Genomic DNA, 17958 nt, shown 5'->3' on the forward strand with positions numbered 1-17958 from the left:
TAAATAAAAAAATGTTTTAATTATAAACTAAGTTAAGTAAATGTTTGAAATGTAGTTATATTTTAAAAATGTTAAGTAAATAGTTCTTATCTCGATTATTGTGTAAAATAATAAATACCTCATTCAAGATATTAGTAAAAATCGATCTTTAATTAATTAATTTTAATAATGAAGATTTAAAATATTATAAAATATTAGAGAAGTTATGACAACAATCTTTTTAATTGAGTATTAAACTTATTCAATAAAATTAACATCGAATGTAATTTATCATAATTTTTAAGTTAATATTTTAAAATACAGTAGCTAGATTATATGTATTTTACGAGTTATAAGTACATTTAGGGAAATTAATTTTTTAAGTATAATTTATAAACAAAAATATAATATGTGATATATAATAATATATTATTTATGGATTTTTAATATTACATTGAAGTAATTATGTATCACTTTAAATGTATGTGTGGTATATAAAATGAATAAAAATGATTATTTTGTTGATAGTATTAGGTAGGTATATAGTTACATTTAAATGAAGTAAAATACGTGATGAGTGAGAAAAATATTGGTTTTAAATTGAATATGTTAACGTATTTTTATGGGATTTTGATGTTCTCGTTTTTATAGATCTAAATACACGATTTGCGTAGCGACTATCGAAGCACAGAATGCTAAAAACGACGCAGTGTAAACGACAGCCGAAGTCGTCCCGGATATACTGACAATTGTTCCCATACACATGGACAAAATGAACTGAGCCACGAATACCATGGAACTGACCACAGCTACATCTGTACCCAAACCTCTGATTTGATCATCTGATTCTTGACCACTGACAATTTCAGCAAACTTGAAATAAAAATTAAATTTGTATCAAAAATCTCAGTTTAGAATGCAAGATAATCAAATACTACCGTGTTGGTTGAGTGATAATGAGCGATTAGCAAATACGGCATTGTGAACATTGTAGAGTACATTACACCGGCCGCCCAGGAGAAAAATATCACGCTGAACTTGTGTCGTGTGATAGCCATTAAAAACATGCCAGTAGAATAAAACAGCAGACCTCCCACATACACTCGTTTGGCCCTGTCCAATAAACATTTCTGTCAAAACAATATAAACTCGTAGTAGGTACCATGTATAGTTGTTTTAGTGTTTACCCTAATCGTTTTATGAGCTTTTCAATTACGCTCGAATAACAAGCACACTGACAACGAGTACATCGCCATACCGATCGATCCAAATCGCACACCTTGTTCGTAGAGTATTTTCTTTTCGGTTCCTATTAAAGCCTAAACATAATTTTTAGTCATATTTTTTACTGTTAGGTAATGTGTTATTAGTAAATCAGAGTGGTTTGTACATTTTTTTTTTTATTATAAACCTACTGTTGGATCTCCTCCAAATACAGCTTCACCCACATAATCTGTGAAGTATAACGAATAGCAAACGTGGGCCATCCAACAGAACAAATTTGTCAGACATAATAACTTAATGGATTTTGGCATAACGACTATGGTCTTCAAGTAGTGGGCAAACGTCGCATGTTCCTGTAAAAGATATCATAAGGAAAAAAATAATTAGATTATCTTAATAGGTAATTCATAAAATAAAGGCTTGTGGTTAGTAACAACAATAACTAATAACTTCTAGTAAGCTTACGGGTATAAGACGTGGTTCGTTATTCTCGATTTCAATTTCATCAACAGTATCTTTTAAAGTGCCATATGACTTTGGTGCGTATTCAGTGAGCTTATTTTCTACATCAAAATCCTATAAAATGTTCATTATGATATAATTTAGTTTTATTTTCTAGAAATATTTATTTTGCTAACTTCGTCAGCCCCAGTAATCAATATTCTTGTTTGATTTGATTGTAATATTTTTAGTGGCATCTCTTTAAAACTGCTTACAGTGTAAGTGACGCAACCAATAAACAGAAAAGTGACTAATGTGAACACTGCTCTTACGTGGCCTCCCATCAATTCTCCTAAATATGTATGAAGTTTTTCAAGAACTAAATTTTTAAGTAATAAAATATTTTTTTACCGAATTTTAATGAGTCCCAATCAATTCCACCTAAAAGATAACCGATACATCCTCCTAGACCGGCCATTATCGTGAACGTGCTTAGACCTTTAGCATGATCCTCTGTGTGTATTTTATAATGTTTAAGTCATATTTGTAAAATCTATTTTTATACAATATTACCTGGTACACAAATGTCTAAAAGATAAGCCCTCGCCGGGCTTTGACAAGCGTCCGCATCGAAATCTAACAGTACTGTACCTAGTACCGTAAAAAATATTGCCCAAAAATTGTTTCCTGCTGTTAAATCGCCTTCTACCCAATGCCCCAATAATTTACCATTTGGTACCAATATTAAACCTATAAAAAATAAAAAAAGATATTCATTCAAAGATTAGGATATGAGATATAATTTGTTTTTTGTAGCTTACCTAAAAATACTCCACAAGCTAGCATTATGAGAAATGGTCTGCGTCGACCCAACGGAAGTGTGCATCTATCACTTAAAGATCCTAATATGGGAGTAACGAAAAATCCAATGCAAGGAGATACAGCCCATACAAGACTCATATGTTGATGGTCAACTCCAATGTTTAATAGCGTAGGAGATACAAATGCTGTTTCTGCTGCATACGAAAATTCAATTCCCATCACGGCAGCGGATATGCGTACTAGTTCACTTCTAGTCTTTTTTCTATAATACGCAGTTAAAATTATTATAAAAAAAAAGTTATTGTTATTAATTATTATAAATTAAAAATAGGTATCAAATTATTCGATTTTTATCTCCAAATTAAAATAATCAATAGTTACTTATTTTATGAATATTAATGAATATTATTAGATTTACCTAAATATATGAGAATACTGTTCCATATCAATTTCGGATGGACTTTCGTCTTCTTTTTGGTTTTCTGGACGTTCAGCTAGACCAAATGACTGTAAGAGCTCCAAAAGATTTCGAGGACGTTTTTCCTTCCATTCTTCCCATTTATCCTTTAAAGAGTCTCTCCAGGTATGTAAAATGCCAATCGGACCTTGGTATTCGTGAAGTTTTTCCACCATGATGAATCACCGTTAGAATTTTTAATTTTAATGGAATACCTTTAAATGAAAATTGAAAAAAAACGATCGTCAGTTATTTTTCATCAATCACAATGGCCAGACCTAGAATCACAAACATAGATCTATTCAATATTTTCTTAAATATATACGTTAATAAAATAATTATTTATCAATATGGGTAAGGAATACAGGTATAGTATATAATATATAAATATATTATGATATTAATTTGTGATATCTCTATATATTTATACAAAAATGATTTTTCTTCAATAATAGAAAATTATTATTCATAATAGTATATAATATTATTACTTATTTAGTAATCGATGTTTGTGTTTTAGTCCTTATAGTTGTCTTAATTAATCAAGATAAATATCTACAGGATTTTGCTTTGAATTTTGGAAAATTTCAAGGAATATTGAACTCTAAATGTACTGTTATGTCAGTTAAGGAAGGTGATATTGTTAATTTGTCTTCCGCGATTACTGCATTGATTTAACATGTTAATATCATACGTACATACTACATACAATTTTCGTGTTAATTTAGACTTAATATTCTATTAAAATGTTAATGTTGTAAGTGCTTAAAGTTAAGTACCTTTATTTATAATATTATTTTAGTTATTTACTATTGAAAAATATTGTTCATTTAAGTTATAATTACATTGCAATAGAAAAAAACATAAACATAAATAAATATCAATGAACAGTGTTTATAGAATACAGTATTGCGGCTAAAATTAAAAATAATAACTTTTCACGATTACAATAATTAATGATGAAAAAGAACTTGCTGATCGTATACTAATTAGGTACCTAATGGCTATTGTATGGGATTCATAAAATTAATATTTTATTTATTAAATAATATATTAATTTTCAATTTTAAAATAATAAATACTGATATACTTACTTGCGAGTTATAAATATTTAAAACTTTGCGGCATAAGTTAAAGTCATATAAAATATTTGTAGTAGGTAATTAGTAAATAAATAACTGTGTAATATTATTGTCTTATCAGATATTGCATAGTAAGTGATTACGAAAACATGCGTTAGTTATAATTTATAATTAAATAGTTGATTTAATGATGTAGAATAATATTATTAGTAAAATGTATAATTTTGTTTGTACCTAATACATTTATTTTACGTATTACCTATATAATATATCTTATAATTATTGTTAGTGTTTATTCTGTTAAAGTTCATTTGTAGGCTGTAGTAGTTGATAATTTAACATTTATAGTAACATCATATTTTATCAATATAATATCTTGGCAATTAGATTTGAGTTAATGAAGACAAAATATTGATCAATATAGTCATAAACCGAACAAATAGATCGAATTCAATAGGAAATTATGAGTAGTATTTAAGAAATAGTGAATTATTATATTGATACTTATTACCTATACCTATACCTATTCAGTAAGTAAAAAGTCATTAAATTATGTTTTCCTTTTATCGTCATATTTTAAAATAATTAGTTGAAATACTAAAAGTGTGAAGGAATGTTGCGGTTATACCCTAAAATTCACATAGACATACAATAACAAATTAAAATAATATATACGAGTACACAATGTATTATATTTTAATAAATTAAAAAATAATTCTAACATTACTAGGAGGCACTCATGACAAACTTTACAATATACAAATTACACTTTTAAAAAAATAAATTATATTTATAACTATATATAAATAATTTACTATAATAAAATGCATACCTTATTTTCAATTAATGAATCTATGATTTGTTTGAAAAAATAATTTATTCATATTACTTGTGTTCAAATTCTGACGGGAGGAAAAAAAGGCGAATGCGCTTTGTTCAACGCGGACGAATAGACTAAAAGCGTTCGCGTGATAATCTAAACAAGACACCCTCGATGAAGTTGTATTTTTTCTCCGCTAAGCCGCGGAGACTATATTAAAATAAACAATAATTGTTAAATTGTTTTTGAACTTTCCAATGGAATTTTATAAATTTACGTATTATAAAAGTAGTATTTAGTATTCATGATTTAAGTTGAAAGTGTTAAAATGATTCACAAATCAATGCATAAAGCTGATATTTACAAAGAAATTACTCAAAATTTGTTTGCATGTTAAATTTTAATTAGTTAATTATAATTTATAAGTTACACCTACTGTAGTATTAGATATTGTATCTATATAAAAAACTGAGTTTTAAATTTTAAAATCTTTATGGTTTTTAAAAATTATTTTTCAATTGATTTTTATACAACATTGACTATCCCATAGATATATAAAACGCGAAAATAAATTGTTCTGGTGCTATCGAAGCAATTATGTTTATTGCACAGAATTTGCAGTACTTACGCGAGCTTCGGATATTAAATCTAACGTAATTGTGATTACCTTGAGTGCGACAACCACCTGGGTACTTTTCAATTTTTCACGTTTTTCTTTTTAAGTATTATACAAATCACGTGAAAAAAGTAATGAAATAATATAGCACTTTATTATTCAAAATGTATTATCCTAGTTTACTTCTTATATTTTTTTTTTTTTTTTGATAAGTTGTATATATAGGTAACGATTAAGAGAGTATCGTACGACTTCATAACAGCTGAAGAAACCCTATAACTCGGTCAAATGTAACTCTTTTGAAATTGATTTTCACTTTAATATTAGTATCTCTTTCGAAGTCAGTATCAAATTTGTTTTTGGGTTTTGCTAACCACATAACAAAAATTGTATTTAACAATTAAATACTAATGATGTATATTTAAAAAATAATAATTGTCACTGTTGTTAATGATTTTTTTTCTATTTGAACTTCTATTAGGTTTTTATAACTGAAATAATAATCGGTAATAAACTATTAACCAACTAATTTTTGATATTTATATAAAATCGTTAATAAGATACGACACGAAAGAAAGAATGGTGTAAAACGATTTAAATAATTTAAATTGAAAATTTTATTTGAATTGGAAACCCACCTAGTTACGCCTGTGCACACATATATTAATAGGTATGCCATTACTCTACTAGGATTTAGCGTTTGAACTATTTGAACTTTTTATAAGGGTGATATAAGATGTACGAGTATAAGAGTGACAATATTCTTGATTGAACAATTCACTATAATAGCAGTGTAGAAATAATAGTCAATTAAATATGTTACGGACTACATTCCCTTATTTTTATTGCAAGTATTTGTATAGTAATTTCAATTAAACACGCATTTAATTTAAAAAACTCTAATTCATCAGAAAAACAACAAATAAATGTTTTTTCTTCCTCCACACTTTTTTCATTGTGTGTCCCGGTGAATCAAGTACCAAATTTATAATATTATAATCCAATAGAGTAATAATGTTTTAAAATGATATTTTGGGGACAAAAGCTCTACATAGATATATACACATATTGCATATGTACAACATAAAATAGATTGTATTATTATTATTACTATTCAATGCTGCATCGTAGAACAACTGCCATCTAATTAAATTGTCTAAAATTAATACATTTATAAACGTATTATATGTTTTAGAAAAAAAAAGAATATTGGATTTTTGTGCTGTCAAAAAGACAACGTTGTGTATTTGTAGAAATAATAAAAATGTAAATAGATTATAAAGACGTCGTACCGCCGTAGGACGTAAAACACAACCGATTGTTTTTGTTATTATATACTGAAACGTCTTATTCCTATACATATAGCAGTATACATGTAATTGGATTTTATCGTCTTCTCTGTATTCTATTCGGACAGTAAATAAAAGCTTTCTATTGGAAGAAAACGTTTAACCTTCCCGATTGTTATTCTTTTTGATAATCTTATGTTTTTATTCCCATTATAATCATATTGATGATATTCTCCTAATCACCAGAGGATTTGTCGTGCTAGTAATAAGTATGATACGATTTCAGTGACAGTACTTATGTAGGTCTGTTTTTTGTTTAAAGATTCAATATATAAACATATTTTTTAATGATGTTGTATTGCAGTATTCTGCTCGCTTTTTAAGAGGTAAAAGTCAAAATTAGTTATAGTAATAATAAATACTACCATAAAAATGAACTTACTCGTGTACTGTACATCTACATACAAGGTATTCTGATAGCCGGTATAGGAAATCTGTATAATAATTATATATATTGTAACTTATAAGAATATGAAACGGGAATAGTTCAAAATAATGACAATAATGTATGTTATAAAATTAAATTTAACTGCATACTTTCGTACTTTATAGTTTATAACATTATTATACTTTAAACATGATTATATATTTATATTTATTCGATAAGATAAAGTAATATTTTTTTAAAGTATAAAAATGAATAATATGTTACTTAAATTCTGGGATAGTGAGATACTTGGGCCACTGGTCATTGCTAGGTTATTTGTTTAACATTATTATAACCAATTTTAGTCAATACAACTTATATATAACACAGACGAGTTATTGAAATATATTTCATATTATCACAATTTTTCCACTCTTTAGTTATCTTTCTATACATTTGATGTTCGTGATTCTTACGACATTTTTTTTTATATAAGGTTGAAATAAAAGCCTAATATTTATAAATATATATTTATTTAAGATGGGGTTCGACATTACTATAACCAATAATCATGTTAATTTTAACGTTATACATTTATATGCTCCTTAAAAAAAAGAAAGTAAAAACTCTTTAAAATAGTAAACATTTTATTTTATCTTATTTTTTTTTTTTTTATTATAGACCGCACATACTCGTATTTCAATTATTCAATTTAAGGCATGAATATAATATTAAAATTATGACAAGTTATTATGTACTATCAAAAATTATTTCTCGAACGAGTTTTTTTGCACTGGTTGACTAATAACATTTGATATACATGTTCGAACAGTATGTTCGAAAAGTTTCACATCACTCTTAGTATCTCCATAGAAAATCAATTTATTTAAATGCTGTTTTTTACAGTAATAAGTATAGAAATTCCGATTGAATGGCATAAGATTAAATTTTGTTTATGCAACTAGGTTTTTTAAATTTTAAAGATTTTGATTTTTAAACAGTTGAAAAAAAATAATAAAAATGAATAAAAGTCGATCAAGTTTAGAGCCAATTATGTTTTTGAATTTCTAAGAATAATAGTTATATTACCCAGCAAAACACGAATCGCATAATTTATTTAATCTCGATTGGAACAATAATTTTTTCTATGGCAATCTATAAATATCTATTTATTAGTGAATATTATAATAATATTGAAACAAATTAAGATTAAAAAATTTCAATTTTTAATAACCGGTATTTTGTACGTAAATTCATAATAATTAAAATAATAAAAAGATTAATCATTTTACATTTAAATAAATTCTTGATTTAAATAGAAATAACAATAACTGTGTCTTATCGTTTACTGACCAGCGAAACTTGTTACCTATTTTCAAGTATTTTATCTATCACAAAATGAACTAAAAATTATGAAATGGGATTAAAAATTAAATTAGTTATGTATAAATATTGTAAGGCTGAAATAGATATTTTATTATTGAAATGCGAAACAATTAATTTTTTTCGAATTATTATGAATTGACATACAAAATACCGGTTATTAAAAATTGAAATTTTTTGATCTTAACTGAAACTTTTACTAATAAATAGATACTTACAAATTGTCATAGAAAAAATCATTGTTCTAATCGAGATTGAATAAATTATGCGATTCGTGTTTTGCTGGGTAATATAACTATTATTCTTAGAAATTCAAAAGCATAATTGGCTCTAACTTGGTCGAATTTTATTTAATTTTATTATTTTTGATAATTTTTAATTTTAAAAAAAAAATCGAATCTGTTGTAAAAAAAACACATTGATTTTCCACGGACATACTGAAGGTGATATATGACTTTTAGGGCATACTGTACATTATAATAGTTTTTAATTGTAATAATTAGATAATCAGCTATAGTAATAAATCATGAATAACATTAGCACATATAATTGAATCACAACTATGATTATTAGGTTAGGTATATATATATATATATATACTACATTGATGTGGCAATGAAAAATATTCAGAGTTTAATAACGATTTATTTGGATATACTTGTAATATAAGTAGTACAGGATTCAACAAGCAGACAGCATTCATCGAACAATTTTCGAACGGTTGTTGCCACACCTTTTACCATCGGATTACAATTACCACCACAACATCGTATTGAGCATACGTTCGACCAATTTTAACGCGTTAACATATGATAGTTTTGTGTTGTTGCGTTACAAGAGTTTATAATTAATTAATAATACTATTTATCTGAGATTTATGAAATTTGCCGATAGTAAATTGAATTAGTATAATATCGAATTAAAATGGCAATCGTTTTATTGGATACATGAACATTGAATTAATAATTTTGGTTAGAAACGTTGGCTGCAGGGTTGTTATTTTGTGTGTACTTTTAATTATGCCTGCAAAGTGCGTGTTGAACATGATGGAAATGAATAATTCAAAAGGTAAATTTTATTTTAGTTAAATAGTTGTATAGTGATTAGTGAATTATTTCAATTTTTAAAACAATAAAATTATGTATAAAAATAATTTATTTTTATTTTTATATTTTATAGAAGATGTGCATTCTAGGTGTCTTATAAGTACTCAACCGGAACATTCGGATAAAGATATCAAAAACTTTGGTAAGCTTAAACTTTAAATCTGAAAATCTTAAATTATAATTATTAATTAAACATTTACTATTATTAATTATGTGAAAAATGAATATTTTTAGAATTTTTAAATTTTTTAAATTTACTAGAAACTTTAGCTAGTAGACACTTTTTATTCGTCAAATTCAAAATAACATTGGTAGAAAGTTTAAAAGTGACTATATGCCTATATTATTCGATATATATTGTACATTTTTTTCATCGATATTTATTAAATATAATATACTCGATCCTTCTATACCCACAAAAACTACACAATTTTTTTGTGAAAAATCAGTTTTGCTGTAACTAAAATTTATATAAAAATATCAATTTTTTTTTTTATATTAAAATCGTTAAAATTTAACTTTATATTGTTGTAAGTATAGTATTAAAAATGATATTAAAAAAAAAATATTACACATTTATAGTTGACGTATACGCAATGAATGTTGTACGTTCTACCTACACTATGGTGTACCTATTATTAATACATTTTTATTATTATATAAAAAATATTTCATATGCTATAGAATTATAATCGTATAATGTGTAAATGCTCATAAATATAAGCACATAAAAAGAATATTAAGATGTTTTTTAACTCTAATAAAGAAAACAATTATTGATATCGATAATCAAAGAATATATATATGTGTAATAATCGAAGTAATTAACTAGTAATTAATTATTAAGTAATTAGAGATACTAAAATTAACTCACGATAAATTGTAAATGAAACATTCAAAACATATTTGTATACTGTATACACTATACATCAATAATATTTTATTATGTCTTTATGTTTTATTAAAAATGTTGATATTTTTTTTTATTTTACTAATAAGTAAAATGTTGTACGAGTTAGTAAAATAATTCAATTAACAATATACTTTAAACTGCAAAAAATTAATTAAGATTAAAGAGTAAAGACTAATTAACATGTATATTATATTCAAAATAACATTATATGTGGATATTTATTATTAATAAAAAAAAATATATAGTAACTATCAGTTAAAATATATTGTATTTAATCAATATTTTACGTATATATACATTTTTCCTTGTTAGGTGATTTATCTAAGTTGTTTGATACAATGGTATGAATTATATCATATAGATATTATATGATTTTACTTTCTTTTCTTATTGCGAGTGTTATTGAATTATGTATTTTTTAATAAGGACTTCGGTGGTTTACTTGGTTCGCCACTTGGTTTATAGTTTCTTGCCAAATTATAGGTGCGTGAAGTTAGTGGAAAAAACATTCAACATTATGCAATTTTAGATTCTAATTTTGTTTTTTGAATGTTTATGTTTATGAACATATTTTATAAGTATAGTATTTTAATTCCTTTGTTTTATACTCTCAAATAAAAAATAAATACCGTGATATTGTTATTTACTTATCTATGTATGTGATCACATATTCAGTGTATGTACCTATATAAATGTTTTGTTTTTTGTGCTTATGCCAATAAATATACACAATATTGTTTATATGTATGCAGTTTTTTTAGGAACTTAATTTAAATGACAAATATAAACAACACACGTTATAGAGAAACTAGCTTTAGATCGAGAATGATAATATTAAAAAATATATAATATTAATATAATTACCCACTTTTGTACTAAAAATTTATATACTAGTATAATGTACCTACTCAAAAACAGTATTTTTGTTTTAGAAATTGCAAATTCTAAATGTTTGATAACGAAATCCATAAATTTGGATCAAGCTATCGAAATTGTTGGTAAGTTAATTTGTATTAAATTTAAATATCAGACAAATATCTATATATATTATACACATGTATGGCTACGTACTTTTTAGTTTTTTGAATAATCAAATTGTTTATTATACACTATATTGTGTATTATTATTTATTAGTTTAATAATTATGACGATTTTTACTATGGTCAAATTTTATTAAAGCGTACAGTGGCGAATAAGCGAATTTTTTTTTTTTGAAAAATATTTTTAGGTGCCCTGAAGTTTTAGACTTTCCCGATTTCACAGTGGGTTTAGTCGCCACTGTACGTATGATAATTTTATCATAAAGTTTAAATTATATTTAGCTGCATCGTAGCAAATGTCATTCAAATTTAAATATACATTAATAAATAATAATAATGTATTTATGTATATACAAAACCTTATTTAAAGAAACATATAAGGGTACTTTTTTCTTCATTTTAAAATACATATATGTTTCACAATTATTATAATGATGGTATTTTTGTAAGATAATATGACGTACAATATCAAAATAAAATAAAAAAAAAAGTATAATTTATAAGGTTGTTTTAATAATGAACCCAACTATAGAGCGCATTGTGGTGTTGGTGGTTACTTCTTTAAGTGTAATAAATGATGTATGATGTATTTATAGCAAAGACATCACTAGAGCGCGCCCTAAATTATGAATATCATCTATTGTCTATTTGGCTTTCTTTCTTCTAGCTGTGTACATTATAGTATTATAAACTATATTCGTAATAATAATTAATAAGTAATAAACTGTACATAATAAACATCCATATGAAATTGCGACAGTAGCTATCATAATAGCTGTCATTACGGCAGCAGTATATCTTTAACCTATAATTATATTAGTAATCACGATTTACGATTTAAACTATCGCAGTATTATAGTGTCATTGTCATCGTATGGTCCCGGCTTTAGAGTATAGTTGTATTGTATTGTATTGTATACAATTTTTATATTGCCACTGACTAAGTATAATAATTAATATAATATATGAAATACGTACCATAATAAAATAAATAGCTCTGGCACGAAACTAGGATTTTTTTAAAGCCAAATATTTTTAGTTTTAACTGTCAAAAACAAAACAATAAATGTCGCTTGGTTGGGACGATACTTATTGACAACGATAATAATAGGTATTATTTACTAAATTCTAGAATTTCCTAGACGGTGCATAAACACGATTATAGTTACTGATTAATTCTGTAGGTATGTAGTATATGGTTTTAGATAATAATCATTAATCTTATCTGTCCACGGGTCACAAGTTCATCGATAACATTTCTATTAGCATCTGTTAATTACACATTTTCTAAAAACCTGTAGCATTTTTTAGCATTTAATATATTTTTGGATTTTATATTTATATTGCCGAGAGGGTGCTTTAATATTCAAACACCCCTTACAGTTCTACGCACTACGATCCTGAACTACGTACGTTATTTTATGAATATGAACAACAATATTATGTTTTTAAGCTTTTTCTAAAAAACAATAATTCATACATTTTTTTTAAAAATAAAAAGGCTATGGGGATCAGACTTCTTACGTCACTCTAGTAATATTTGAAGTAATTTAAGTTACATTGAAATCATTGAATCATACTTTTTGAATCCAATTGGACTCTCTCTCGGGCTGGAATGGATTATATTTTGAATTGAATTTGTATGATTAATGATTACCTATGATAAAATATAGGTTAATTTAAGTTTAATGGAGAAAATTTTAATGTAAAAGTAAAAAACCAGTTGATAATATATTTTTTAAATTAAATTGTATTATTATTTTCAGATTATAAAAATATGTATGCACAGAATACAAGTACACTGTATATATTTAGATAATAAATTAATAAATTATCATTTTAATTTTAATTTATATATTTTAATAATAAAATAATATTATTTCGATTTAATTTGGAAAATTTTCAGAGTTAAAACCACCAGGTAAAAAAAAAATGTTAATATTTGTAATATCGTGTGGTAGCTTAAAATTATATTTTTAACATTTAAAATAAGAAATGATAATATTATGTTTCTATTCACAGGATTTGGGAATTTTCATTACTACATATTATTCATTTGCGGATCGCTATTTGCAGCAGTTTCCATTAGCGTGACGTCAGTGTCTTTCATTATACCGTCAGCACAATGTGATTTTCAAATGACTTCTGTCCACAAAGGCATTCTTAATGGAGCTTCAATGATAGGTACGAATTTTGCTCCTTATATTTATGTTGTTTTTTCAATAGTTGATTTATTTTAGGAATGTTCTTTGGCTGTTTTATAACGGGTTACATGGCGGATTCCAAAGGCAGAAAGTATACACTGATCGTCTGCATGATGATTGATGGTATATTCAACATCATATCTAGTGTATCTCAGATATATCCAATATTAATATTCTGCAAGTTAATGAGTGGATTTGGGTAAGCAAATATTATCAATATAATTATTTAACCAGTTCATGTACTTATTATGTGCTATTGAGTTTTTAATATATTCACATTTTATGTCGTAAAAATAATTAGAAAAGTATTCTTAGAAGATTTGTTGTTTATGGTCTTATTGATTACAAACTCTATTATATTTATCCCATTGATTTAAATCAGTTAATCTTAGTGGAATATTCTTTACGGATTACGTGTATAGGTACACTTATCAAAGTACATACGCAATATAAAAAATGAGTTAAAGAGTATATAAATAATAATATAATGTTAAACCATTTTTAGGGTGTCTGGTGTTACTGTATTCTATTCATATCTTGGAGAGTTCGTGAGCACCAAAAATCGTGAAAAATTTCTTTGTTGGATGGAACTGTTTTGGACATTTGGTGTAATTTTACTTCCATGTGAGCACTATAATAGTCATTATTTATTATAGCTAGGTATCTAATACGTCATGTTATTTATAATTTATTTATCTTTGTGCACATTTCAGCATATTTTTTAAGTTAATAGTAAAGTTGATACAATGTGATAAAGAATCAAATAAATATTTAAATAAACGATACATTTAGTAAAAATACCTATATTCAATTAATAACATTTTAGTATTTTTCAGGTATAGCATGGTTAGTTATACCACAAACATTTAGAATCGAATACGGTTTCTTTTTGTTCAGGTCATGGAATTTATTTGTGATTATTTGTGCGCTTCCGAGCATAATATTTTCATGTTTGTTGGCTAAATTGCCAGAAAGCCCAAAATTCTTACTTGCCAAAGGTAAACACGATGAGACCATCGATTGCTTGAAATTCGTTTATAGATGGAATAATAAGACTAATGATAATTTTCCGGCGAGTTTAAGTATTAATTATTAGTCAATGGTGCTCTGCACGACCACGGCAACGAATATTTATAACACTTACTTTTTGTATTTGTATTTTTTAGGTAACTTCATTAACGTTACCAGATTATATTTATGAACAGAGTAATAGCTTCTTTAATGGACTCTATAATAGTATTTTGGAGCTGTTTACTTCTAAATTCAAAGTTGTGGCTATCATGACATGTGTGATACAATTTTGTTGTACTGCCAGGTAATATAATAATTCAAGTGAATATAAGAAAAATATCTAAACCAATATAATATAATACAGTATTTTTTACATTAATTAAGTGATTTTATATTTTTGTACTTGTAGTTTTTACATGATGGTTTTGTGGTTCCCGGAGTTGATGAATAGATTTCGATGGTATGAAACATTATATTCAGGTCCTAAAAACATGACAAATATGTGTGAAATTGTGTCTTTGTTTAAAATTGAACCCGAAGAGATTGATCTTAAATGCAATGATGAAATAAATCAATCTGTATATGAGAACATTCTCATCATCGGTATTGCATGTATACCTACAAGTATAATCGTGCCACTATTAGTCAACAAATTTGGAATTAAATTGTTCTTAGGTTTGAAAACATTTTTTTTTTATCAAGTGTTATAAAAGTCGATTTATATATTTTTATTTTATTTGTTTTAAATTAATTTATTATGTCTCTATGTAGTGTTAAGTTTTTTCGGATCGGGTCTTTCCTCCGCTTGTTTGTATTTCATTACGTCTTCATTTGAGAATATAGTGTTATCTTCCGTATTTGAAGCTCTTTCCAGCTTGGGTATTGGCCTAGTATTTTGCATAAGTGTTGAGCTGTTTCCTACAGAGTATAGGTAAATTTATAAAGTTAGAATTATTCAAAATTTGTATTTTTTTGTTATTTTTAGGGGTGTTGCCGTATCTATAGGTTCCATGTTTGGCAAAGTAGGTGCAGTTATTGGCAATATTATAGTTGGTGTTTTTATTGATGCACATTGTATGGTTCCTATTTTAGTATCGTGCTCTTTTTTGATCAGTAAGTAAACCTAATGAAAAAATTACTACTCATTATTTTATAGTAGGTATCGATTATGCCACATCATCGAATACTTTGTAGTAAATGTGTTAAATTTGAATTCAATGATGGAATATTATTAATATTATTATAAACGAAAAACAATTTTGAGTTAGCCTATATTTTTAAGGATGTTTTATTATTTTTATATTTATATTGTTATTAGTAATTTATATTTCTGTTGGCATAATACATAGATGGATCTATAAAATATGCTTATGGTTTATATTCAAGAGAATTGGAAGCTGTGATTTTCTGTCTTTGTCTAACACACGTGGAATATATATAATAGGAATTTTTATATATTTTTATTCCTATGTACCGATTGATTTAGTGAAGTGTCGAAGCGATAAAAATTCTAAAAATAGATTTCAATTTATCGCCAAGTTTACTTGAGATCGACTTTCTCAGATTTTTGATTTTAACTTCTTCAAAAATTGAAATATTACTCTTTTTAATTTACTTCTATTAAAATCAATTAAATCAATTTTGATAAAACACGTCCAAATTCCTATATTTCACATATGTTGGACAAAGACAAAATATATCGCTTCTAATCCCTTTAATTTAATATACATGATATATTAATATATTATAATTATTATTAGCTGTAGAAGTGATACTTAGAATGCAAATATTATTAAATATGAAATTCCTGATTATATATTTAATATCTATGTATTTTAAATGCCAAATGTTATTTGTTAATAGTTAATGCTTTTAAGTATAATTATAATATTAAAGTTTTTTTATTTTTAATAATTAGTTCAATCATTTCAATCACTTGTAAATATAAATGTTTTTTTTAGTTGCAGGATTATTAGTATTAACATTGCCAAGAACTGGAAGGACTGCCATACAATGAAAATGTAATATTAGACTAGAAAACTTTGAATTTGTATTATTAAAAAAAAATATCATATCTTCTTTTTTTATTATTCTTTAGATGAGAATTTTACACAAATGTATTAATGCTGAGTATTTATTTTTTATACATACATTATTGTCTGTACAAAATTGAATATCTTTATAATGTATTATGTAAGTAAATAAATATTAAATAAAATTGTTAAACAGATATTTATAAAAAAAAGGTAGGAAAGTGTGTTAAATTTGAATGAAATGATATATCATTGAATAATGTAAATATACGAAAAACGATTCTGAGCGGAGACGATTTGGCAGTCTATTATATTACTATAAGTAAATTTCATGATATGTTTTTGATGTAAGCATGTAGCTATTATATACAGTTGTTTTACTTTTAGTATTACTGTAGATCAATGACATTTTTCCAGAAACATAATGGTATTTATTTATTATAAAATATATGTTTATACTATATTATATTAACTTAACTAACTCAAAATTTGATATAATATTTCTGTATTAATACCATAAAACAGTAAAAATAGGTTCATAGTTTCATTAGATAATATCTTAAATAAATCAAAAATGTCACCGTCGATTGTACAATTTATAATAATATAATACTTTTAAAAGTTTAAGTTCCAACGAACAATGTTTTTAAATTATAAAAAAATAATGAATATCATTATTATCTATAAAATTAATTGTTTTTGTAATTTATATATTTATTAGATTTTACGATCTCAGTATAAAATACTTACGTGTAAGATGAACCTTGTATTAATTATTCAAAACTTTAATGTAAAAAGTTAACATAAAGTTTCATATGAATTTTTACTACAAAATTGTTTGCAATTTTTGTGATTTTAACAAATTTTGCCAAAATTCTAACTTAAAATATATATTAAAAAATGTGTTCCAATGTACCTATTTTTAATATTTTTTTACAGATATAAGAACATTAAGAACAATTTATACTAAATATTGAAGAATTTTGACCCAGTGTATAATCTTTTATTAAAATTTATAGAAAAGTTTTAAAATATTTTATGCCTATATATAGCTCAAAAATTGTTTTTTCAAAAATATTTTTTAAAAATGTTATTACCGTGGTGAAAATG

The 17958-nt window shown here is 25.2% G+C and overlaps 2 protein-coding genes across 3 annotated transcripts; one reads left to right on the forward strand and one right to left on the reverse strand.

Annotated features, from left to right (window-relative positions):
- Window positions 1-380: 380 nt before the first annotated feature.
- Window positions 381-3099, reverse strand: LOC113551824 (proton-associated sugar transporter A-like). Its single transcript, XM_026954339.1, is given in 11 exon segments — window positions 381-852; window positions 918-1092; window positions 1167-1213; window positions 1215-1298; window positions 1395-1556; window positions 1669-1779; window positions 1842-1996; window positions 2056-2157; window positions 2218-2394; window positions 2466-2728; window positions 2885-3099. Coding segments are annotated over 11 exon segments (1719 nt in total). The 3' UTR covers window positions 381-624.
- A 6136-nt stretch (window positions 3100-9235) lies between these two features.
- Window positions 9236-16948, forward strand: LOC113552754 (synaptic vesicle glycoprotein 2B-like). Of its 2 annotated transcripts, XM_026955660.1 has the most exons (13): window positions 9236-9608; window positions 9720-9788; window positions 11492-11557; window positions 13623-13784; window positions 13841-14003; window positions 14310-14428; window positions 14641-14876; window positions 14971-15119; window positions 15225-15490; window positions 15587-15746; window positions 15801-15928; window positions 16777-16836; window positions 16914-16946. In XM_026955660.1, the coding sequence occupies exons 1-12, from the start codon at window positions 9488-9490 to the stop codon at window positions 16830-16832; spliced, it is 1695 nt and encodes a 564-aa protein (XP_026811461.1). In that variant the 5' UTR covers window positions 9236-9487; the 3' UTR covers window positions 16833-16836; window positions 16914-16946. The 2 variants fall into 2 exon arrangements, with proteins under 2 accessions (XP_026811461.1, XP_026811460.1); XM_026955659.1 differs by having other exon boundaries at window positions 9237-9608; window positions 16777-16948.
- Window positions 16949-17958: the final 1010 nt, after the last annotated feature.

Source organism: Rhopalosiphum maidis, chromosome 2 (assembly GCF_003676215.2).
Source record: "Rhopalosiphum maidis isolate BTI-1 chromosome 2, ASM367621v3, whole genome shotgun sequence".
NCBI classification, from domain to species: domain Eukaryota; kingdom Metazoa; phylum Arthropoda; class Insecta; order Hemiptera; family Aphididae; genus Rhopalosiphum; species Rhopalosiphum maidis.

What these genes read in the sequence shown, in the direction of transcription:
- LOC113552754 (XM_026955660.1), top strand. Translation starts at nt 9,488, where the DNA reads ATGAACATTGAATTAATAATTTTGGTTAGAAACGTTGGCTGCAGGGTT. An exon ending in TCAAGCTATCGAAATTGTTG is followed by an intron (nt 11,558 to 13,622) that starts GTAAGTTAATTT and finishes TTCTATTCACAG; the next exon opens with GATTTGGGAATTTTCATTAC. An exon ending in AAGTTAATGAGTGGATTTGG is followed by an intron (nt 14,004 to 14,309) that starts GTAAGCAAATAT and finishes AACCATTTTTAG; the next exon opens with GGTGTCTGGTGTTACTGTAT.